The sequence below is a fragment of the Mercenaria mercenaria genome, chromosome 14, assembly GCF_021730395.1.
Source record: "Mercenaria mercenaria strain notata chromosome 14, MADL_Memer_1, whole genome shotgun sequence".
In the NCBI taxonomy this organism is placed as follows: domain Eukaryota; kingdom Metazoa; phylum Mollusca; class Bivalvia; order Venerida; family Veneridae; genus Mercenaria; species Mercenaria mercenaria.
Genome location: NC_069374.1, coordinates 50014657 through 50039728, shown reverse-complemented (window position 1 = coordinate 50039728; position 25072 = coordinate 50014657). Strand labels below are relative to the sequence as shown.

The window sequence follows — 25072 nt, the reverse complement described above, 5'->3', positions numbered from 1 at the left end:
TCGGAACTGTTTTGGCCGCATACACTCTCAGATTCACAAACTAAGTCATGGCTATGCTGGTTCTGCCTTAATGAAATCACAGTATCTGGGTGCTGGCTAAACAAAAGGCGCATGAGTTATTAAGCATTTCATGAAGGCAAAACAAAACAGTCTGAAACTGAAGTCAGCACAAAGAAAGCTGAAGGCAATCACTGCTCGTTACACCGGACGACTACGTCCGTATAAACTTCTGCAATACTGCAATATAACCACAATGCTTATTATCCCCGACGAAAGTCGGAGGGATATAGTTTTGGCGTTGTCCGTCCGTTCGTCCTTCTGTCTGTCCTTCCGTCCGTCCGTCCAGAGCCATATCTAGGAAATGGTTGGGAATATTTATTTAAAACTTCATGTACATGTTTACCACTATGAGTTCTTGCGGCCCGTCAAGTTTCAGTCAGGTTGCCCAAGTAACACAACAGTTATGGCCCTTAGAAATTTCTAGTGTTAACTATATAGGGTACTATAAATATGGCAATTTCTGCATCATAATTTTTGATATATTTGACCTATGAAACTTAAACAGAATTTAGATCACCATAATGTAGTTGTGTACACACAATTTTGTTCGGATTTATTTGTAAATTAAGAGTTATTGCCCTTTAATTGTATAAAAATCCACATATTTGTACATAACAAACTTACCATTTGGCAGAATTTCATTAAATTTCTTTCATTCTTTTCCATGAAAATTTATTTTAAACATGTGATGTTGCGTACCCACACCTGGTCACACCCTTAACTTGATCAAACCCCTCCCTATCCCCATCACCCCCCCCCCTATCCCCCCACCCCCCCCCACCCCGCTCAAAAAAAAACAAGAGCTGTCTCCATAGGATGACACATGCCCCCGATAGCACTTTGAATGAATAGTTATGGCCGATGTTAGAGTTTAGGACCTTTGACCTACGGACCTGGGTCTTGCGCATGGCACGTCGTCTTACTGGGCCACACATTCATGCACAGTTATTTTAAAATCCATGCATGAATGACAGAGATATCGACCGGACACGCCCATCAATGCACTATCATGAAATATGACCTTTAACGTCTAAGTGTGACCTTGACCTTTGAGCTACAGACCTGGGTTTTACGCGCGACACGTCGTCTTACTGTGGTACACATTCATGCCCAATAATTTTAAAATCCATGCATGAATGACAAAGATATGGACCGGACACGCCCATCAATGCACTAACATGAAAAATGACCTTTAACGTCTAAGTGTGACCTTGACCTTTCAGCTACGGACCTGGGTCTTGCACGCGACACGTTGTCTTACTGTGGTACACATTCATGCCAAGTTATTTGAAAATCCATCCATGGATGACAAAGATATGGACCGGACACGCTCATCAATGCACTATCATGAAATATGACCTTTAACGTCTAAGTGTGACCTTGACCTTTGAGCTACGGACTTGGGTCTTGCGCGCGACACGTCGTCTTACTGTGGTTCACATTTATGCCAAGTTATTTGAAAATCCATCCATGGATGACAAAGATATGGACCGGACACGAAAATTGCGGACAGACTGACAGACCGACAGACGGTTCAAAAACTATATGCCTCCCTTCGGGGGCATAAAAAAATTCCTTATTTAAATTTTTTTAACAAACTTCATATACATGTTCACCACTATGAGGTTATAGGGCCCATCAAGTTTCAGACAGATTGCCCAAGTAACGCCAGAGTTATGGTCCTTAGAAGTTTCCAGTGTTAACTATATAGGGTACTATAGATCTATAGATATGGCAAGTTCTGCATCATAACTTTTGATATATTTGACCTTGAACTATGAAACGTTAACAGAATTTAGAGCACTACAATGTAGTTGTGCACACACAATTTCGAACGGGTTTCTTTTGTAACTTCAGAGTTATTGCCCTTTAATTTTCTAAAAATCCACATATTTGTACATAACAAATTTACCATTTGGCAGAAAAATATTTTTTTTTTCCATTTCTTATTTTAGATTTGTTTCAAACCTTCCATGATTATTTATCAACATGCAAGTTTTACCATACCCCCACCTCACTCCTCCACCCAGTCATGCCCACCACTGATCATGCATCCTCTGCCCCCCCCCCCCCTTCAAACTTCACCTTTTTTTCATTTTTAATTTTCCATCAATATTTATAATCAACATGTGAAATTTTGTTTCCTCTCCCATTCCCCCACACCCCCACCCCCTAAAAAATAAATATATTAAGTTGTGACTGCACAAACCTTGTCCTCAGCCATGTTCAAGATATCTTACCTGTGTTCTCTTAAGAACATCTGTTCTTTTAAGTTCAAATGTACATGTTAAACTGCAACGCCTGGTGCCAAACCACTCAAAGACAATATTTCGTTCCAGTTAAACTTCAAGCTCACATTTCAATTAACTGCATTTAATTTTAAAAGCTAATTAAGCTTATTACAGTAAGCATGTCCCATTCAAAATAAATTCTTCAAGATCAAAGTATCATACATTTATTATGTACTCTTTTATTAAACATTTGTTTTCTGTTAAATTGATTTTGACTAATGAAATTATTTGCTTCTTATTAACATCCTTAACTTTTTGCCGGATATATGTTTTTGCCATTCCTCACCACAAACCCTTTCGGCTGGGGATACCAATTCATCGAATTTGCTTGTTCTACACAGTGATCTCCCTTACCTATTTGTATAGTTCTGAGGTTGAAGAGAAGCAACTACTGCATGCAGTTTGATATTTCTTATAAACACTGCCAAAAAGTTTAGGGTGTGTCGAGATACCGGATACAAATAATTCTTTTTATCATGCCTTATTGAAAATTTCAATTAAATATGTATGTCTAAGCATAACTTAACTTATTCTGGAGACAGAATCCCACCAACACTGGTAAACAAAACTGAACCTCTTGTGACGAATGTCCATACAACTGCTCTTGACAAGAGTATAATTAGTTGATTTCAGATTTGGACGACAAGTCGTTTCATCTACTGTCATAAGACACACCAGTACAAAGCAGCAACCTAGTGAACACATGCTGGCCTGGAAACAGAAAACATTTACCATCCATTGGATAAATAGTGATACAATAGATAGGGTACCAGTATTTCACCTAGATGATATTTCATAAAATTAACAGAAACTGGGAGAACCCCTACTAAGATGAAGTTTGAAATCCAGCATGGAACTGGTTGTTTAGTAGCACATAATTCTGACAAACTGTCCAAATTGAATAGTAAGACTGCATTCTTGGTCAGTTCTTTAATGCAGTATTACAATATTTCTGAACATATGCTCTCCAGTAACGGAATAGTGGTTAGAAATTGACTTCAGGCATCTAAGCCACAAAATTAATGAAAACAATATTACATGCAAACAAGAATGCCATAGTCACAAAATACACCTGTCAAGAGTTTGTTAGAAATATTAGAAGAAAAGCTTTTGTTTCAGAACCGCATATACATGATATATGATGAATTTTGGAGATTTTATAGGCTAAAAATGAACTTTGAAGTCTCAACAGGTGGAATCATTCACTTTTCATATGCATTTCAATTAAAGAAGTCACAGTGACTTTGACATCTGACAATTGAACTTGACCTAAAGTGAGTGTCATAGGTATATACCTACATATAAAGTTTGGTGACAATGGGAAGAAGCATTCATCAAACCCGTAACAGGCGCCCGGCCAGAAAAAAAATTAATTCATATATTTGACCTTTGATCTCCAAGTGTGACCTTGACCTTAGAGATAGAGACGTGACACATGACACTCTGTCTTATGTTGGTGAAAATTTGAGCCAAGATACGAAAAATCCCTCAAATGCATGAAGAAGAAATGCTCCGGACAAACTTATCATTATTCTATCAGAAATTTGACCTCTAAGTGTGACCTTGACCATAGACCTAGGGAACTGGTTCTTACACATGATACTCCGTCTCATGATGGTGAACATTAGTGCCAAATTACATCAAAAATTCAAAATCCCTCAAAGAATGAACTAGAAATGTGTCCATGGGACACTGATGCCCCAACTACATGACAAAGGACACAAATTTTTTCCTAGGTCAGGGGCCATAACTCCTACAATACTGAATGAATCCGGATGCGAAACCCCAGGTGCACAACCGCAAATGCTGACCATTATTCCTTTAAACTTTGGTGACTCTAGGTCAAATACTTACGGAGCTACCCGCATCACAACATTAAAATGACAAAGTTTTAACTAAGTCAGGGGCCATAACTCCTACATGACTGAATGAATCCGGACGCGAAACCCTATGTGCACAACTGCACATGCTGACCAACATTCCTGTAAACCTTGGTTACTCTAGGTCAAATACTTTTGGAGCTACGCGCATCACAACATTAAAATGACCAATTTTTAACTAAGTCAGGGGCCATAACTCCTACGCCACTGAATGAATCTGGACGCGATACCTCAGGTGCACAACTGCACATGCTGACCAACATTCCTGTAAACTTTGGTGACTCTAGGTCAAATACTTTTGTAGCTATGCGCGACACAGCATTAAAATGACCAATTTTTAACTAAGTCAGGGGACATAACTCCTACACCACTGAATGAATCTGGACGCAAAACCCCAGGTGCACAACTGCACATGCTGACCAACATTCCTGTAAACTTTGGTGACTCTAGGTCAAAAACGTTTGGAGTTATGCGCGACACAAAATAAAAATGACCAATTTTTAACTAAGTCAGGGGCCATAACTCCTACACCACTGAATAAATCTGGACCCGAAACCCCAGGTGCACAACTGCACATGCTGACCAACATTCCTGTAAACTTTGGTGACTCTAGGTCAAATACTTTTGTAGCTATGCGCGACACAACATTAAAATGACCAATGTTTAACTAAGTCAGGGGCCATAATTCCTACATGACTGTATGAATCCGGACACCAAACCCTAGGTGCACAACTACACATGCTGACCAACATTTTTGTAAAGTTTTGTGACTCTACATCAAATACTTTTGGAGCTAGGCACGACACAACACTAAAATGACAAATTTTTACAAAGTCAGGGGCCATAACTCATTCACGACTGAATGAATCTGGACGCGATACCCCAGGTGCACAACTACACATGCTGACCAACATTCCTATTAAGCTTTGTGACTCTACATCACTTTTGGAGCTAGGGGCGACACAACATTCTCGGAAGGACGGACGGATTGATGGACGGACGGACGGACAATAGCAAATCTATATGCCCAACCACTCATCTGGGGGAGTAGGGGGGGGGGGGGGTTGGCACAAAAGTATCAGATCATAACATATTTTTAGTCATCCCGATAAGTCAAATAAGTAAAGCTATTTAAGTTTCACGGCCCAAATCCTAATAAACGTTTCAGTTTTTTCTATAAATCTAGATCTGCATTATTTAAAAATTTAGTAAATTTATTATTATTAAGTGTAATAAAAACAAATAAAATAACTTACTTGTGTAATCAATCAATGTAGGTATGAGAACGTCCATCCTCTTCATCTGTGCACAACTACATGTACTTTAACTCGGCCACTTTAACTCCTGTTCTTTCTTAATCAGTACTGGTAGCTAAATTAGAATTGATTTTCGTGTCTATTTCACTCGCGAGCAGCTATTTTTAACTCTGTACATATATGTGTGTCATATGTCATCTGTGTTATGTTTTATGTTACATATATTCAATGAGTAATGTTTATGAAATATTTACACTATTAGTCCAAGTTCACTGGTTAACTTAATGTACTCGACTTCCAGCTACAGTTGTTTGAAACACAAACTCGTACTGTTTGTACCGATTGATTCCATCAAACGTGATGTCCATGAAATTCTCCGATGTTTTTATATCTTTTTTAACGTCTGCAAATTCTGTTTCCGGTGTTATATTACAAGCGTGCATTATTACTGTCACCGAGCGTGGAAGTTTCTCTACTACCTTAACTAGATTACGTAATGATGAACCAGACATTGTTACCTCCTCCAGGTAAACATTTTCTATATTTACCATTTCCGGTGACAGAGACACTGACCTTTCACCTAGGTTGATATCCACCAACCTAACGTCTTTCACTTGAACTAACAATGGTAATGTCTGCAGCAATGTTTCAATGTCATCGGAAGATTTTAGATAACCACACCTAAATGTGTGTAGTTTACTGGCTGCTGGCAGCTTTCTCAGGAATGACGTGGACAGACCGGGTTTGGATAAATCTCCTACAAGACAATTCTCTAACGACGATACATTCACTTTTAATTGTGACACAGGTATTTTGTCTAATGCTAACGTCGTTAGATCTGAATGCTGGGAAAAGTCCAAATTCATTTCTCCGCAGGAAATATCGTGTGTGACACAGTGTAAGTCGTACAATATAATCTCCGCCATTGATTTTCTGTTTATAATATAATTCAGAAACTCCTTCAGCACATCGTGCTCCAGCTCGAAACCATCGATATGAATTGCTCGTAACTGAGAAATATTCTGAAATGTTTTAGACAGTTCACTCGAACAAGAACTACGTTTGAATATAAAGTTATTACCTTGCCATGTACCTGATCTAACAGTTACACATTCCAACGACTTGTTTGTCAACAACCGAATAATTTCCGCTTCCTTGCATTCCCCTTCATAATAGATTTTCTTGACGCTGTGCAGGTCATCAAGTTCACACTGATCGATAAGTTCACGTAAACTATGAACACCTGTTCTGATTAATACTGACTGCATATTACTTTTATTGTGTTTTGTCAGCCATTTTAAATCCAAGAAGTGATTTTCTTTTTGATAGTCATCGTCGATGATAAAATCCTGGAAACAAAGAGAAGTGTTGTCCGTGTTTTCTTTCAAGCAAGGAACGTACATGTTTTGTATGTCTTTCAGAGGATTAACGTACCTGTAATCGTAGTCTGTCATAGATCTGTATGTTCTCGTTATTTTATCTTCACTGATTACAGACATTAATTCGCGTGATATTGAAGACATGATTTCTGCATTCATTCCGCTGATGAAAATAAACACTGTCGACATATCAAGAATATTTTGTACACTGCTGAACTTTTGTTGGACTAATTTTTCGACATCATTTTCATTTTGGCAGCTAACGTACAGTGCACAGAAATATTCCTGTAAAGTTTTGTGTGAAAACGAAACTTTGGAACTTTGACTGGTTAATTTTACTTCCTTACTTTGTGTTAATATTCCTGATTCAAGACATAATTCCATATCTTCTGTGTTGAGATACTTTTTCGTAACTAATGGACTAAATGCCAGTGTGCTTTCATGTTTTTCACTAAATAATGTTTCAAATGCTAATTGTCCTAAAGCTTGCAGAAGTGTGTAATAATTTTTGCAATGCACGAGTTCACTGAAGAATTGCGGGATATCACTTTGGGGTGGTTCCCGCGCCTGTTGTAAGTGTGGATTTTTTCTAAACGTTCGTTTCAGGAGCAGCTCAAAAATTTGGCAGTATATCTCACATTTAGACCTTCCTAGATCTATTTCATCACACCATAAACACAGAAGATACATCAACAAAAGTGGAATGGTTTCCAAATCCGAAATACCTTTATCTTCGACAGCAGAATCAAATTGATCGATATGTTCATCTGCAATCTGAGGTTTCTCAGACAAATGTGAAATCACATTCTTCTTTAATTCATAGGCTGACTCTTTGTTAAGTCCGACAAGTTCCAACTTTTGATCTATTTGACTTGAACTTAAACTGATGACACTCAACTTCCACGGTCTAGTTGTTGTGAGAATTGTACATTTCCTAGCTTTCCTGTGTGGAATGTCACGTGGTCTTAGCTTACAGGTGGTCTCAGGGTGTATCCACTCATCTAATCCGTCAAGAATTACCAAGCCTTTACCCTTAGAAAGAATAGTTTCTATGTCGCGTACAGTTACAGAAGCGTGTGCTAGCCGTGGAATTATTTGTTTAACGATCATCTCATCAATGTCGCATTCCCCAGAACAATCGCGCAATGACAACAAGAACACAAATTCAAACTCTGACATTGTCCGAATATCTTCCTCCTTAAAGAATTTTTGTTCACTTTTGATACGCGTTTTAGCTTGACACCACGTCAAAACGAGCCGCTTACTAAATGCAGTTTTTCCAAGCCCAGCATCTGCTGTAAGATAAATTTCACGACACGTTTTGCTTTTCTTGTAGAACACATCACGTAGTGAGGTTACCTTTGACTTAATTTCATTGCCACCTCCAAGCGATCTTTGGATTTCCACTGAACTGATGTCCGGCATGACGTAAAACTTAAGCAGAGAAGTGTCTTGTTCTTCTATTAAGGGTGAAAGAGGTAGGTTATGATACTGTTCCCTGTAGAGCGCAATCAAATCTTCCTTCAGGTCTGAAATATACACAATGTCTTTTATCAAATCGTCACGGAGAACATATGCCTCGCCCAGGGCTCGAACTCACGATCCCACGATCCGTAGATCTTTGCTATGTCTGTTGAGCTAAGCGGGCGGGCTAACGTGCATATAATACCTTGATATCAGGAAACATATATTACTGATATCTTAGCTAAAAATGTATGTCGAATACAATACAAACTACATCCCGATTATCTCTATCTTACATAATATTTCTATTCTGTGATTCATTTCGTAGTCAGCTCTACTACTGCTATGGTTATTTAGCTAATTTTACTGCAATATTAAGCAACATATTCCTTCACCTATTGCTGTCATTCCTTACGCTCTGTACTGCGACTACGACTGCAATGTTCTTTTTGTCACTGCTGCCATTGTTAACTGTGTATATTGTGATTATGACCGCCATGTTTCTACTGCAACTGCTGTCATTGCTAACTGTCTATACTGCGACTACAAAAACCATGTTCATACTGCGACTGCTGTCATTGCTAAGTTAACTCTCTTTAGTGCGACTACGGATGCAATGTCCTTACTGCGACTGTAGTAACTGTGTTTACTGAGGATATGAATGCAATGTTTCTATTGTTCCTACTGTCATTGCTTACTCTCTGTACTGCGACTACAAATGCAACTTTCTACTGCTGCTGCTGTCATTGCTCATTCTTTATGCTAGTACCGCATCTACAAATGCAGTGTTTCTACTGATACTGATGTCATTGCTAAAACTCTATACCTCGATTACAAATGTCGTATTTCTACTGCTACTGATGCCACTGCAAACTCACTATACGTCAACTAAATGTGCCATGTTTCTAAGGCTTACTCTGTCATTGCTAATTCTACTGCGACTACAAATATCATGTTTGTACTGCTACGGCTGTCATAGTTACCCCTCTATAGTCCGACTATTAATACAATGTTCTTATTACCATTGCTGTGATAAAACTTTTTATATTGTAACTGCAAATGTATTGTTCCTACTACCAATGCAGTCAGTTCTAACTCTGAACTGCGACTATAAAATTCGATGTTTCTACTGCCTGAGCTGTCACTGGTAAGTCTCTATAATGTAACTATAAATGGCATGCTTCTACCGCATTGCCAATTCTCTACACTGCGACTTCAAATGTCAGTTGCTTCTAATGCTTCTGGTATCATTGGTAATTTTTTATACTGCGATTACAAATGCCATGCTTCTATTGCTACTGATGTCACTCCAAAACTCCCTTTACAGGGACTACAAATGACATATTTATACTTCCGCTGACTATACTGCCATTTGCATTGCATGTTTCTATTTTCACTGCTGTCATCACAAACTCTGCTCCCACTTGCAAGCATGTTCCTACTTCCAGTGCTATATTGCTATCGAAACCCCAACTGGCAATACATGTTCCTATTTTCACTGCTCTTATTGCCAACTATTCTGCCACTGGCAATGCATGTCTCAACATCAACTTCAATGCATTTTCCTACTTCCAATGCTGCCATTGCTAACTATACTGCCACTTGCACTGTATATTTCTACTTTCACTGCTGTCATTGCTAACTATACTCATACTGGCAATGAGTGTTCCTACTGCTGCAGTACTGATGTCGTTGCTGTCTATATTCCCAGCGGTAATGCATGTTCCTACTTCCACTGCTATATTGCTAACTATACTGCCACTTGCAAATGCATGTTTCTACTTTCACTGCTGTTATTGCTAACTATACTGCATCTGCCAATGCATGTTGCTACGACCACTGCTGTCATTATACTCCCGCTCGCAATGTATGTTACTACTGCTAACATTGCTAACTATATCGCCACTGGCAATGCATGTCCCTTCTTCCACTGATACCAGTGTTATCCATACCGCCACTGGCAATACATGTTTCTACTTTCACTGCTGTCATTGCTTGTACTGCCACTGGCAATGTATGTTCCTTCTCCCAATGCAACCATTGCTAACTAAACTACCACTGGCAATGTTATTTCCTACATCCAGTGCTGTCATTGCTAACTATATTGCCACTTGCAATGCTTGCTTCTACAGCCACTGTTGATATTGTTAACTATACTGCAACTTGCAATGCATATCTCTACTTCCATAGCTGTCATTGATAACTATATCGCCATTGAAAATGCATGTTCCTACTTCCACTACTGCCATTGCTGACGAACAATATTGACACTGGCAATGCATGTTCCTACTTCCCCTGCTGTCATTGCTAACTATACTGCCACTGACAGTGCATGTTCCTACTTCCCCTGCTGTCATTGCTAACTGTACTGCCACTGACAGTACATGTTCCTACTTCCACTACTGTCATTGCTAACTATACTGCCACTGACAGTACATGTTCCTACTTCCCCTGCTGTCATTGCTAACTATACTGCCACTGACAGTACATGTTCCTACTTCCCCTGCTGTCATTGCTAACTATACTGCCACTGACAGTGCATGTCCCTACATCCCTTGCTGGCACTGCTTACTATACTGCCACTTACAATGCATGTTCCTACCACTGCTACTGCTGTAAATAAATTGCAGTTCTTGTCCTCAAAAGGTAATACACGTATATCCATGTTCATTTGTTTATCGCGATATTGGATTCAAGTAAAATTGTCAACCTGAATGGTATTCGAAACAACAAAAGTAGACTTGAAAAGAAGAACCGAGAAAAAATCATATCATTTTTTTCCCTACCGAACCCCTGTGTTTAGCAGCCGACACTTAGTCCCAACGCCTGTATATGCCTTATTTACACAATGCGAAGAATCAAACAACGTTCTTTTACAGAAAAATTACGGTGTTGTTTCTTCCGTAAAATCTACCTACCTTTAATCCGTAATTTAATTGTTTGCGTAAATCATTTTATTTACAATATTCTACTGACTAAAGTACTCAATAACCAGCGTTAAATGAAAGAAACAGCAGGTTTATAAATAGTGTTGCTTGACAGGTGTCAGAATATATGGAAGCGTTATAGAAACAATGAGAAAAAGTAAAAGACTTTCTGACGTTTTTCAAGTCATGAATATGAGGTTAAAAGAACGTTTTAATACTTTTAAAATCTCGTATTTTTGCCTGCAAAACCATATGCACGATTATATCTCACACGTTTGGCTCTCGAAAGATGTCTGTTTGTCACTAGACCGCTTCCGTAAATTGATGTTACGTGGCTACAACATAATACCGTTGTGATCATTCAAGCATTGTCTACAGTTGCATAGTTCCGCCACGAGATAGCTAGGGAGCTTTCATGAATTATTTTCATAAAACGAATGGTTCTGAATTGATCATCTTAATAGTCGAAGGTTTCCTGGAAATATTATTGCGATAATTATTTACAATATTATCACGATACCTTTTTATGTAAGTGCCCGCAACTGCCCTTTATTAGCTACATAGCTATTTCGATACTTTCAAAAAAAAATATCAGGACATTTTGAACTTTTCTAAAAAGCTTATTTTAATATCTTAAAATTTCAAGCAAATACGAAGCATGTTTATAAAATAATTCATTGCAATTTTCTTTTCAGAAAAATGTGCAACATAGCTTTCAAACGTACATCTCGTGCCAGTTTCAAGCATTAACGCGAAACTTTGCACAAAAACATATTCTGCAAATAATTAAGAATATTTAGAAAATATTAATAATTACTGAAATATTTTCAGAAAAATGAGAACATTTCCTGGAAAGTTTACAAAATTATCTTTATAGCTACCTATAGCTATCTCATTGCAGAAATATGCCACCAAGTTATAAATTTCATATTTCAGGATTTCAGGTTTCATGAAATTTTAGAAACTGTGATGTCGCGAAGTATGAAGTCACAAAGTTTATCATTTCTTACTACTTACATTTGTGTACAATTTAACATTTCTATGAATTTTTGAAACTGGGAAATCGTAAGTTGTGAAATTGAGAAGTTCAGTATATTTCCTTACTTAATTCATGGTTTCTTGTAGAAAATATCGTGAAAAATTCATCTTAGCATACTTCACAATTATAAGTTCATTCAGAAGCCACTGATCTTTGATGCTATTACATAAATGACATGCATTTATCGCATAAATTGTAAATACGAATTAGCTTTAATCGATTAATCGAACTATTCTATAAAATATTCCCGCCGTACATATATATTTTGAGTCGTTAAAACGTGAAATATATTATCAAATATGTTTTACTTTCAGAATAGTTTTGTTACATATTTAACAGTCTCCGGATTGAGTTTGCAAATATACTGTCATTTATTTAATTTTATCCGGTAAATGGAACAGAAGTTGCAAAAAGAAAATTCAAACGTATAGTATACATAACTCATGTAAGTTATTCATTCTTTTTTTTTTTGTTTTCTTTGTTTTTCATTTTTATTGCAAACACTGGTTACTGCCTTAACCCTAACGATTTGGACCAACAGCCCAAGTATTTGCTACTTGTTTTCTCGTTCACTTTTCGACGACTTTAACCGGAGTTTGATATGAAATATGGGGCGCAGCTGGGCATAGTTGAAGATTCAAAGTCCGCATACTCGAATTTTTAACTACATTCTCAACCATTCTGAAACATAATTCCACGAAAAAACAGTTAAATAATCTTGTTTATTTAGCCATACACAATTAACGTTTTCTGAACATCTATTCGTAAAACAAATTAATGCAGAAATCTGATATCACAAAATTTATCTATTGGCTGATGTTACATAAGCTTTGTATAACTTTTACAAATAATAATAAAGATTGTATCTTATTGCTTTTCTGTTTGATTTCGCGAGATGCGTGATTTCATATTTGCTAATAAACATTCAGTACAATAAAGAGGGTATTTGATCGAGTCACCACATTTATGTCAAACATAGCAGCATTTTGTCATTTTTACCACAATTTCATACCTGTATCTCAAAATTTTCCAGGGGAAGACCCCCTGAATCCCTTAACATGTACAAAGGAACACCTTCCAATACCTTACTATGCGCCTCGACGGTGACGTCTTCGTTCAAGTCTGGTGCGCCCCCACCCCCTTTTCCCGTCAAAAATTTCTGTATCTGGCCCTGGGAAAGATTAAGAAACATTAGATCATATTGGACTGTAGGTGGAGTTTATTTAGACATAATTACGTGTCAGTTGTCTCATATAATTTTAGTAAACATGTTTCCCGTTTTGTCTTCCTTGAATAGGAAGTGAAGAAAAAATTAAAGGCAAAGTTTAACGGGTCTAGGAATCGAACGCACGGCGAACAACTATAATACGAATGTCGTAACGCACTATAGGCCAACGAGAAATCACTGATTGCACTGTTAACGTACTATAGTGCGTTTTGTTTGACATGGCGGGGCGGAGTTATTCTCTGGCTAATGCAAATAATGGTAATCTAAAAAAAAAAACGAGCTAAATAGGTACAGCTACAAGTGTTAAATAAAAAATCAGGTTGCCGAATATCCTGCACATTAATTATTATTATTATTATTTAACAAATTTTTATAGCGCTCTTTTCATCCATAAAATAAACGTTCAAAAGCGCTGTACAAACTACATATCACAGAATGATATGGTATTATAAAGAATAATAAACAACAGTAAATAGTTTCTATCGCAAAGTCATATACAGCTTGTTTTCCAGTGCAAATTTAGTTTCAATAGACCTTAAAGAAAAGGTGTGACCTTTTGAAAGCATCCAAGCTTTTAGCGTCTCTAATGGTAGCCGGAAGAGCATTCCACAACTTAGTTGCAGCTGATGAAAATCTACGTTCATCGTACCTCATAGTTCTGCCTTTTGGAACAACTAGTTGATTTGAGTTGTTCTTGGATCTCAAATTTCTTGCTGCCTGATAGAGTTCTAGCAAGTCTTTAACACGAATCGGTGATTGGTTATGCAATGCTTTGTATGTGTGAACTAGAATCTTAAAGTCCACTCTGTGAGTAACTGGTATCCAATGCAGTTCTTTTAATATCGACGTAATGTGATCATAACGCGATATTCTCATTATGATTCGAGCTGCAGTGTTCTGAAGATTTTGAAGTCTATTCAGCAAGGCCTTTGGAACACCATACAAGAGCGCATTGCAATAATCAATGCGTGAAGTGACGAGTGAATGATTTGAAGCATCCTTCTGAGAGACCGGATTTGTTGGTTTGAAAGATAAATAAAGCTGTCCATCATCGGCGTAAAATGGTGATTTAGTCCATGTTTCTTGCATATTGTACCAACTGGTTTAGTGTACATTGTGAAAAATTTTGATTCGAGAACGGATCCCTGTGGGACACTGTATGTCATTCGCATTGGTTTTGACAATTCACTATCTATGGTCACAGTTTGGTAGCGGTCGCTCAGATATGAAGTTATCCATTCGAGTGGTTTCCCAGCGATACAAAAGTGGTCATGGAGGCGGTGCAATAGTGTCTTGTGGTCGATGGTATTGAAAGCAGCTGATAAGTCAATCATCACTAACATTGTTACATCATTTTGGTCACTAGCCGATTCAGAGGGAGGCGCAACCGGCGCCCCCACCCTCTAAAATCGCCGGAGCATAGGCAATTTGTCTTATGTTCTGGGTAAAATAATTGCAAAATGTACATTTTTCTCGCTCACTACGCTCACGTACACATAATCTGTCTTTTGTTCTGGCTGAAGAATAAAAAGTATGCATTTTTTATCGCTCGCTACGCTCGCATTGATAATTTATCTTTATGGGTGAAAAATATGCATTTGTTTTGTTTCTCTCGCTACGCTCGAATACGTAATTTGTCTTCTGTTCTTGGTGAAAAATATAAAATATGCGTTTTTTTTCTTTATCGCACAGGCTATTTGTCTTATTTTTGGTGAAAAATATATGCATTTTTTTCTCGCTCGCTATGCTCGAACATTTAAAATCTGACAAATTTTGCATGAGTTCCTATAAAGCTCTTCACAGTTTTTATGTTAATTAGTCCTAGTTTAACCTTCCCAATAAAATCCTCAGAAATCAGTCTAAGAAATTCCGAGGTACTTACGCAAGAATAAGTCTGACAATTCATAAAATGTGACCATAATTAGCATATTATTTGGGTTGATTTTGTCACAAAATCTGTCCTTTGTCAATAGCAAATAAAGTACCTCAGAACGCCCAGAATGCACCTGATGGATCCATTGTTTTCAAAATTTTCTGGGGGAGCATGCCCCCGGATCCCCTACTTCCTCTAAACTACAAATATTTTACGCCCCCTCTAACACCAAATCCTGTATCCGCCCCTGATAATGCGTCGCTAAAGCACGCCCCGCCAGGTCGATTGAAATGGACTATAAGTTTGTTGACTTAATTGAATGTTTTTATTTCAAAACGTTACATAGTGTGCGATACCTACACGTGTGCCCTCTTTTGAAAATCACGTAATGTTTGCTGACGGGGATTTCGTTTTTTCATAAACCGGTAAACCCTTATCAGAAATTGTAGACGAATGTTTTAGTTTTAAATGAATTAGGGAAACAACGATTTTCAAAAGAATTTGATGAACAAGAGATCACAGAGTGATCTTGGCGCCCACCATTGAGCCATTTTTGACTGTTCCAATTTCAAGACTAGCCTAAGGTCAAAATCAAGGTCAAATTTCATTTCGGTACACAACACTGTGCATGTGGTCCATGCATGTGGTCCAAATTTAAAAGCTGTAGCTTGAGAAATGTAAAAGTAGGTCACAAGATCAATTTCAAGGTCAAGGTTCATTTCAGTATACAAAACTATGCTATGTGCTTCAAATCTGGAGGCTGCAGCTTGAGAAATGTGAAAGTAGGTACAAGTAAAAATCAATGTCAGATTTCAATTCAGAACACAAAAATATGCATGTGGTCCAAATTTGAAGCCTGTAGCTTCAGAAATGTGAAAGTAGGTCACTAGGTCATTCTCAAGGTCAAAGTTCACTTCGGTACACAAAACTATGCATGTGGTCCAAATTTGAAGGCTTTAGCTTGAGAAATGTTAAATGTAAAGTAGGTCACTAGGTCAAAATCAAGGTGAAATTTCATTTCTAAACACAAAACTATGCATGTGGTCCAAATTTGAAGCCTGTACTTTCCAAAATGTGAAAGTTGGTCACTAGGTCAATGTCAAGGTCAAAGTTTTTTCAGTACATAAAACTATGCATGTGGTCTAAATTTGAAGGCTGTAGTTTGATAAATGTGGAAATAGGTCACTAGTTCAAAATCAAGGTCAAATTTCATTTCGGAACACGAAACTATGTATGTGGTCAAAATTTGAAGCCTGTACCTCCAAAAAATGTGAAAGTAGGTCACTTGGTCAATGTCAAGGTCAAAGTGTTTTTTTGGTGCACAAAACTATGCATGTGGTCTAAATTTGAAGGCAGTAGCTTGAGAAATGTGAAAGTAGGTCACTAGGTCAAAATCAAGGTCAAATTTCATTTCGAAACACAAAACTATACATGTGGTCCAAGTTTGAAGCCTGTACCTTCAAAAATGTGAAAGTAGGTCACTAGGTCAATGTCAAGGTCAAAGTTTTTTCGGTACACAAAACTATGCATGTGGTCCAAATTTGAAGGCTGTAGCTTGATAAATGTGAAAATAGGTCACTAGGTCAATGTCAAGGTCAAAGTTTTTTCTGGTGCACAAAACTATGCATGTGATCCAAATTTGAAGGCTGTAGCTATAGACATGTGAAAGTAGGTCACTAGGTTCAAGGTTCATCTTGCCACTCAAAAATATACATGTGGTCCAAATTTGAATGTTGAAGTTATTGAAAAGAAGTTTTTAAAAGCATTTCCCTAAATAAGTCTATATGAACCATGTGACCCCCGGGGCGGGGCCATATTTGACTCCAGGGAAATAATTTGGACCATCTTGGTAGAGGACCACTAGATGATGCTTCATACCAAATATCAAAACCCTAGGCTAGTGTGGTTTTGGACAAGAAGATTTTCAAAGTTTTTCCCTTTATAAATCTATGTAAATTATAGAAATAAACAAAGGGCCATAACTCACTCAAAAATTGTTGAACCAGTCTGATTTTCAGGGGAACACAACTAGGGTATCAATACATCATTCTGACAAAGTTTGGTCAAAATCTCCCAACTAGTTTCTGAGGAGATGCGATAACGAGAAATTGTTAACGGACGGACGGACGGACGGAATGACGGACGGACGGACGGACCACGGACGCAGAGTGATTTGAATAAAAATACATTGTAAGAACATCGATTATGCAGCATGTAAGTGAATAAAGCAAACGTTTGATTTTTTTTAATCTGACACCACGATGTGTGGGTTAGTCGCTTTAACCATGTGAAATTAAAGGCTTACACTATTACGAAACTAACGTGAATTTTTAAACATCTGGTGAATAAACTGATTTCACTTTGATGTATGGTGTATCGAGTGAACTAGTTAACTAATGGTTACGAGTATTAGATTATTCATGTGTACGAATATTTCAAAGCCTACTCTATATAGTAAATGACGGCAGAAAACAAGTGCATACTAGGCAGACAGAAAGAGTATTGTTATTTATTATATACCTATATAAATTCTGTAAAAAATCGGCTTTGTATTTCACAATTAAATATGAACAGACAGACAAAAATTCCGTATTGTACCTTTTAAATTCCGTATTGTACCTTCCGTATTGTATGCTGCCGGACTATTTTTCATAAATATGCATAACTCGACACATTTCTAAAAATAGCGCACATAAAAACTTCACTAAATTCATAAACATTGAAGATTTCGTTCAAGAAAAAACTAACAAGAATCAAAATGGTAAAGTTATATAATAAAAGGGTCATTATAACTGTAGCTAGATCTGGAACTTTACCGCCTCGGTAGCCTAGTGGTAGAGCGTTCGCTTCGAGTGCGGGAGGTCGTGGGTTCAATCCCCCGCCACGTCATACCAAAGACGTAAAAAATGGTACTAGCAGCTTCCTCGCTTGGCGCTCAGCATTAAGGGGAATGTGCTAGGACTGGTCAGCCCGGTGTCAGTATAATGTGACTGGGTGGGGTATCATGCCACGTGTCTAAGGCGTGATATTCCAGTGAGGCAGCACTATAAAGTTGGGCATTGTGCTCACTGCTACAAGTAGACACCGTCGTTATATGACTGAAAAAATGTTGAAAAAGACGTTAAACCCGAACACACAAACACACAGATCTGGGACTTCGGCTCTCGTGGATTTTGCAAGGTCGGATCACACTCGGCGCTTGCGCGCCTCGTGAGATCCGATCTGGCAAAATCCAATCGAGCCGAATACTGCTTCCCGGATCAAACTACTGTTATAATGACCCTATTATACCTATATAAATTTTGTAAATAATCTGCTTGTATTTCACAAATATGAACAGGCAGAAAAAAATCCGTATTGTACCTTTTAAATTCCATATTGTACAGTTCGTGTCTGATAACTTCGGAGTGACTATTTGGACGAGTCCAGTTCAGGAGGATAATCGATAATTATCATTATCTAAGTACACACTTTTATATTATACTACTAACTGGAATGCTTACCTTGAAGTAGAAGATTAGTATCGGTCGTAGAGCGTTAGCCTATGACTGTGCGATTCTTTTATATTTCCATTGTTGCGTTGGTTCGAATCTCCCCGTGATTTATACTTTTTTAAAAATCTTTGCTTTTTATCTATGTTTTAAAAACATATTTTTCAAAGACAATTGAAAATATTCAAAATGCAGTAATACAGCACTACGGTATACAATAACGAACTGAAAAATTGTCATACACGGACTGTACCTTATACAATTATCGACTTTTTCATAGGTTGATATCAGGATTCATCAACCCGAAAAGAGTTATATTCACCGAGCCGAAGGCGTTTTTTACATGAATTCTTGTTATTACAATTGTATCTTTAATAAAGAAAAAAGGAATAAATTTAGACCAAATCAGGGTGATATTGGTTTTCCAAGCACCTACTTCGATCTATTTTTATTTTTTGTACTATTTGTAACCCAAGATAAGTTGATATGATATGTTCTCATTACTTTTCGAACCGTTTTCAGCCAGTCAGAGAAACAATAGAATACAGTCATGTAATAATCCGTATTATATGCTGTTGGACTACTTTCATTTATATGCATGACATGACATAATGACACAGTTCGATGAACAGCAGACATAAAAACTTCACTATTAAAAGAAAGCGATAACTGCGGCCTTTATTTTCATATACCGGATAAACAAACAAAAATAAAAATAGGAATCAGGCGGACACATTATATCTCAAATATCTTATATCACAAAACAGTTGTAAGTAGCGGCGTGTTCTAGTGGTTAACGCGTACGATTTGTAACGTGTTACTATTTTCCTAAGCATGTTTTATGGTGTAACCGTTTGTATCATGATTCTTTTTTGTCGTGCACTTATACTGAGTACTTATTGACATTTTTCTGAGGATCTCACATCAGATACGACAGTACTTTTTAATGAACATTTGAATAAATGTATATCATGACATGAAACATACATAAACTAAACAAATAGATAAAAAAAACCAGATACAAAAAGACCTGCAATGAAGAATAATTAAAATTCATTAAGGAAAGAAGGGCTCGAACATACACCAAACAAACATAGAAATAGAGGTTTTCACATGACGTCGTCAAGATTTATCTATTTACATTACCAGATCTAGTAGTAATTTAGTGGGACGATAGTGCAAGATACAGGAAACTCTCCGATTCCAGAAACTGCCTTGGTTCTCGTGGCAGAAATATGTCACCATAGTTTTAAAAATTGTTGATACAAAGGATGATATTGGGAGTAAATTTGTAATGTTATTTATCGTGTGGCGCAAGGGCATCGTGCTATCTTTGTTACACCAGGTACCCGCGATGCCTCAGTAGTGATGCCACGAAAGTACGATAGCTGAAAGGTGATTGGACGAATCCATGAGCGTTGAACGAGGACGTGATACTTCAATAGTACGCTTGTAAAACATGTACCTTTTATAGACAAAATAGCAAATATAATAAGAAGAAATACATAAAAAAAAAAAAAAAAAAAAAAAAAAAAAAAAACAACAAAAAACAACAACCCCCCCCCCCCCAAAAAAAAAACAAAAAAAAAAAAAAAAAGAAAAAAAAAACGCACAGGCATACAATTTTATTGTGAACCAATAAGTCATTTTCATTTGAGCTATATGGTTTTAAACATTACTTGTTCAATAGAAATTTCCTCACTATGAGGCGAATGGTTAGCTTAATTAACGGTACCATCTTTACATAAGGACATACTTGTATTCTGACAATTTTTAAATCAACGAATGTCACAACTGTTGGGTTAATGATAATCTTCTATCTCGCACATATTTAACTTATAATTAATCTGGTGTTGGAAGTAATGATATGAATTACTAATCAAAGCATTGTAAACATTGGAGGACGGATTGTCTTGAAATGTATTGACTTTGTCCGAGATCAGCAATGTCCCTTTTCTGTTGGGACTAATAAGCTAGTAAATGTCTTTTCGGTTGTTGTTTAACAACATTGTAATCACTTCCTTGCCAACATTCAATGTTTATTGTGAATTTAATGACTTAATATGAACATTGCAGACTATCATGGTCAGACAGCACAGATGTGCATGTAGAAGTAGACACATACCTACAATTACAAAACAATCAAACATTTTGTAATAACTACTGGGCCAATATACATCAAACTATAAACACAAGGAACAGAACCGAAAAAAAAAATTTAAGGTCACCGCGACGATCAGACTTTTAAGGAATACACAAATAACTGATTACCGTGTTGCAAATTAAAATAGACTGTAACAGCCAAATAATTTAAAACTGAAATATTTTGTTTTTCCTCTAAAACTAGCAATAACTTTTACAGATTTACCGAGAGCTAAGTAATATCCTATTTGGCAATGCAATAAATTCCTTTCTCAATGAATTTCTAAGTATCATAAATCATTGGTAAAGTATTTAATTACTTTAATTACAAAAGCATGTATCAAAATTAAATTATTCTATTTCACTTCTTTGTGGTGATTAAAAATTGCAAATTTTACTTCCCCTAAATTCTTAATTCTTATTACAGCTAATTTATTTGTGAATTCTATTGATGTAAAATTGAAATATCGGTCACCCAACAATAAGAACACTGTCTTGTATACAAATTCTGCATGGTTTATTGGTCAGCGGGTACATCGTCAGCCCGCGTTTATGCTACACTAATTGCCTGCATTCAATTAAAGCGCATTTGTGTTTTGTGTGCTGCCATTTTGGAACAATTTTCTTTCGGCGAAGTATTCAAATATATGGTGGTTAATAAACAAGAGGTCCAAAATGGCCCTATATCGCTCACCTGTTTTCATTGTACTTAAAGACAAGAAGATCAAACTAGAGTGGCCACAAGGCTTTTCTATTATTTGACATAATGACTAGTTTTTGAAGGCATGTAACCCAGTTTTGTACTTGACCTAGATATCATCAAGAACATTTTCACCAATTTTCATGAAGATCTCATGAAAAATATGGCCTTCAGAGAGGTCACAAGGTTTTTCTATTTTTAGACCTACTGACCTAGTTTTTAATTGCACGTGACCCAGTTTCGAACCTGACCTAGATATCATCAAGGTACACATTCTCACCAATTTTCATGAAGATCCATTGACAAATATGGCCTCTAGAGAGGTCAAAAGATTTTTCTATGTTTAGACATAGTGACCTAGTTTTTAACCGCAGTTGATCTGGTTTCAAGTTTAACCTAGATATTATCAAGATAAACATTCAGACCAACTTTCATACATATTCCATGAAAAATATGGCTTCTAGAGCGGTCAAAATGTTTTTCTATTATTTGACCTACTGACCTTGTTTTTGACCGCATGTAACCCAGTTTCAAACTTGGTCTAGATATTATCAAGATAAACATTCTGACCAATTTTCATTCAGATCCCATGAAAAACATGGCCTCTACAGAGGTCACAAGGTTTTTCTATTATTTGACCTACTGACCTAGTTTTTAAACACATATAACCTAGCTTCAAACATAACCTAAATATCATCAAAATGAACATTCTGACCAATTTTTATGCAGATCCCATGAAAAAAAATGACTTCTAGAAAGGTGATAAGGTTTTGTATTATTTGACCTAATGACCTACTTTTAGACCGCACATAAACCAGTTTCAAACTTGACTTAGATATCATCAAGATGAACATTCTGACCAATTTTCATGAAGATCCATTGAAAATATGGCCTCTAGGGAGGTCACAAGGATTTTCTATTTTTAGACCTACTGACCTAGTTTTCGACCGCAGTTGACCAAGTTTAAAACTTGACCTAGATATCACCAAGATGAACATTCTGGCCAATTTTCATGCAGATCCCTCCGTAAAGGTGATAAGGTTTTTGTATTATTTGACCTAATGACCTACTTTTAGACCGCACATGGACCAGTTTCAAACTTGACCTAAACATTATCAAGGTGAACATTCTGACCAATTTTCATGAAGATCCATTGAAAAATATGGCCTCAACAGAGGTCACAAGGTTTTTCTATTATTTGACCTACTAACCTAGTTTTGGACTGGACGTGACCCAGTTTCGAACTTGACCTAGATATCATCAAGATAAACATTCTGACCAATTTTCATGAAGATCTTTGAAAAATATGGCCTCTAGAGAGGTCACAAGGTTTTGTATTATTTGACCTACTAACCTAGTTTTTGACCACGACCCAGTTTCGAACTTGACCTAGACATCATCAAGATGAACATTCTGACTAATTTTCATGCAGATCCCATGAAAAATACGACCTCTACAGAGGTCACAAGGTTTTTATATTATTTGACCTACTGACCTAGTTTTGGAACGGACATGACCCAGTTTCGAACTTGATCTAGATATTAACAAGATACACATTCTGACCAATTTTCACGAAGATCTTGTGAAAAATATGGCCTCTAGAGAGGTCACAAGGGTTTTCTACTTTTAGACCTACGGACTTAGTTTTTGATTGCACGTGACCCAGTTTCGAACTTGACCTAGATATCATCAAAATGAACATTCTAACCAATTTTCATAAATATCCCATGAAAACTGTGTCCTCTAGAATGGTCACAAGCAAAAGTTTACGCACGGACGCACGCACACACGGACGGACGGACGACGGACGCTGCGCGATCACAAAAGCTCACCTTGTCACTTTGTGACAGGTGAGCTAAAAATCGATTAAGTCGAAATTCTTATATGTATTATTGACAATCCGTCCAAAAACGATACATTGAGTGGATTTTCAAATTAAAATCAAATGAAGGATTGGGAGTTGTTGTTTATACGACATAGTATTTTAACAATACGACAAAAAAACAAAACATAATAATATAATTAAAAGTACTTTGAGATTCAACTCACGTAAATAACAAAGTGCGACAAATCCTCCCGCGGGATAGTAAAACACCCCACGGGAGAAAATAAATCTCTGGAATAGTCCCTAGAATTCTTTTTTTACGAAATGTACAAGAAAATGGTCAATTATTTCCCTATGAGACCATAACTACTGTAATATTTCAAAAATCAAAGATATTACAGAAACAAAAATACCTTAGTTTGCGAAAAATTCGGAATTGCAAACAAAATCCGAAGACTGTTTTCCTTAAAATGCACATATTGTATATAGCGTGTATATGTCATCTGACATCGTCAGGAACATGTTCTAAACATCGCATTTAATCAAGCTTACACTGTATTACAACTGTTCAAAGAGTGTATTCTTTTTTTATATGTAAAATGATTACTGATATATAGGATGTCCTGCCACTGTAATTCGTGATGCGAAAGTTGCCATGGTTTTATTGTAAATCTTTTAGTAAAATGTACCATATAAGTTCAATACTATTCTTTAAATTGTTAAAAAGTTAACATATAGTTATCTCCACGCAAAAATTGGATAAGAACTTCTTTATGCCAAGACAGTCTTACACCTGCGCTTAGGCAACGATATGTTCCGCCCTTAGTGAGTGTAAACTGCACAAAATATCAAGACATGTACTTACTATAAATTACTATCTACGAAGAAGTATATACAATGTAAGTGTGCACCATTTACACTTGCAGAACCTTTGTAAAATAACTAGCCTTAAAATATTACTACTCTGATACACATGTTTTGGACCTTAAACATTTGTTGAAAAAAAAAGAAGTAAAGAATATTTTTGGAAGAAATCGAAAGTATAAATACATCTAATGTAATATAAATACTTAATAACGACTATATTCTCAATATCCTAGGACACCGGGTACATTTTCATGCAAACTCGCCAGGCAAATTTATATTTTTGACAACACGGAAAAGGCCGCCATTCGAACTACGTTAAGAAAACGAAATTCGCCTTTACATTGGCCGATAGTCAGGGATCACGCATAGGTGCCATCAAGTCAAGAGTATGTGCGCGGACAAGTTTTGCTAATGTGGAGTCAATTTTCAGCATCTTCTAACGATTTGAAAATACCTGGGCCTCAACACGACATGTCAGCTTTTCATCTATGCAAAAATATTTGAACTCGGAATAAACACAAATCAAACAGGGATCTGTAACGGAGAAAGAGTACATTAAGATTTTTGGAACTTCGTCAAATCGCTCAAAAGGTCCTTTTCGATGCTGTCGGAGTGTCAGTTTAAGATCGGATGCAAGATGTTTCCGTATT

The 25072-nt window shown here is 36.8% G+C and overlaps 1 protein-coding gene across 1 annotated transcript in view; it reads right to left on the bottom strand.

Annotated features, from left to right (window-relative positions):
* Nucleotides 1-854: 854 nt before the first annotated feature.
* Nucleotides 855-25072, bottom strand: part of LOC123527060 (uncharacterized) — a 39035-nt gene continuing 14817 nt past the window's right edge. The window contains exons 4-5 of the mRNA XM_053522619.1: nt 5488-8395; nt 855-3062 (exon numbers count right to left, since the gene is read on the bottom strand). Of these exons, the coding sequence (XP_053378594.1) occupies nt 5769-8395 (2627 nt within the window). The 3' untranslated portion in view covers nt 855-3062; nt 5488-5768. The remainder of the gene's footprint in view (nt 3063-5487; nt 8396-25072) is intronic.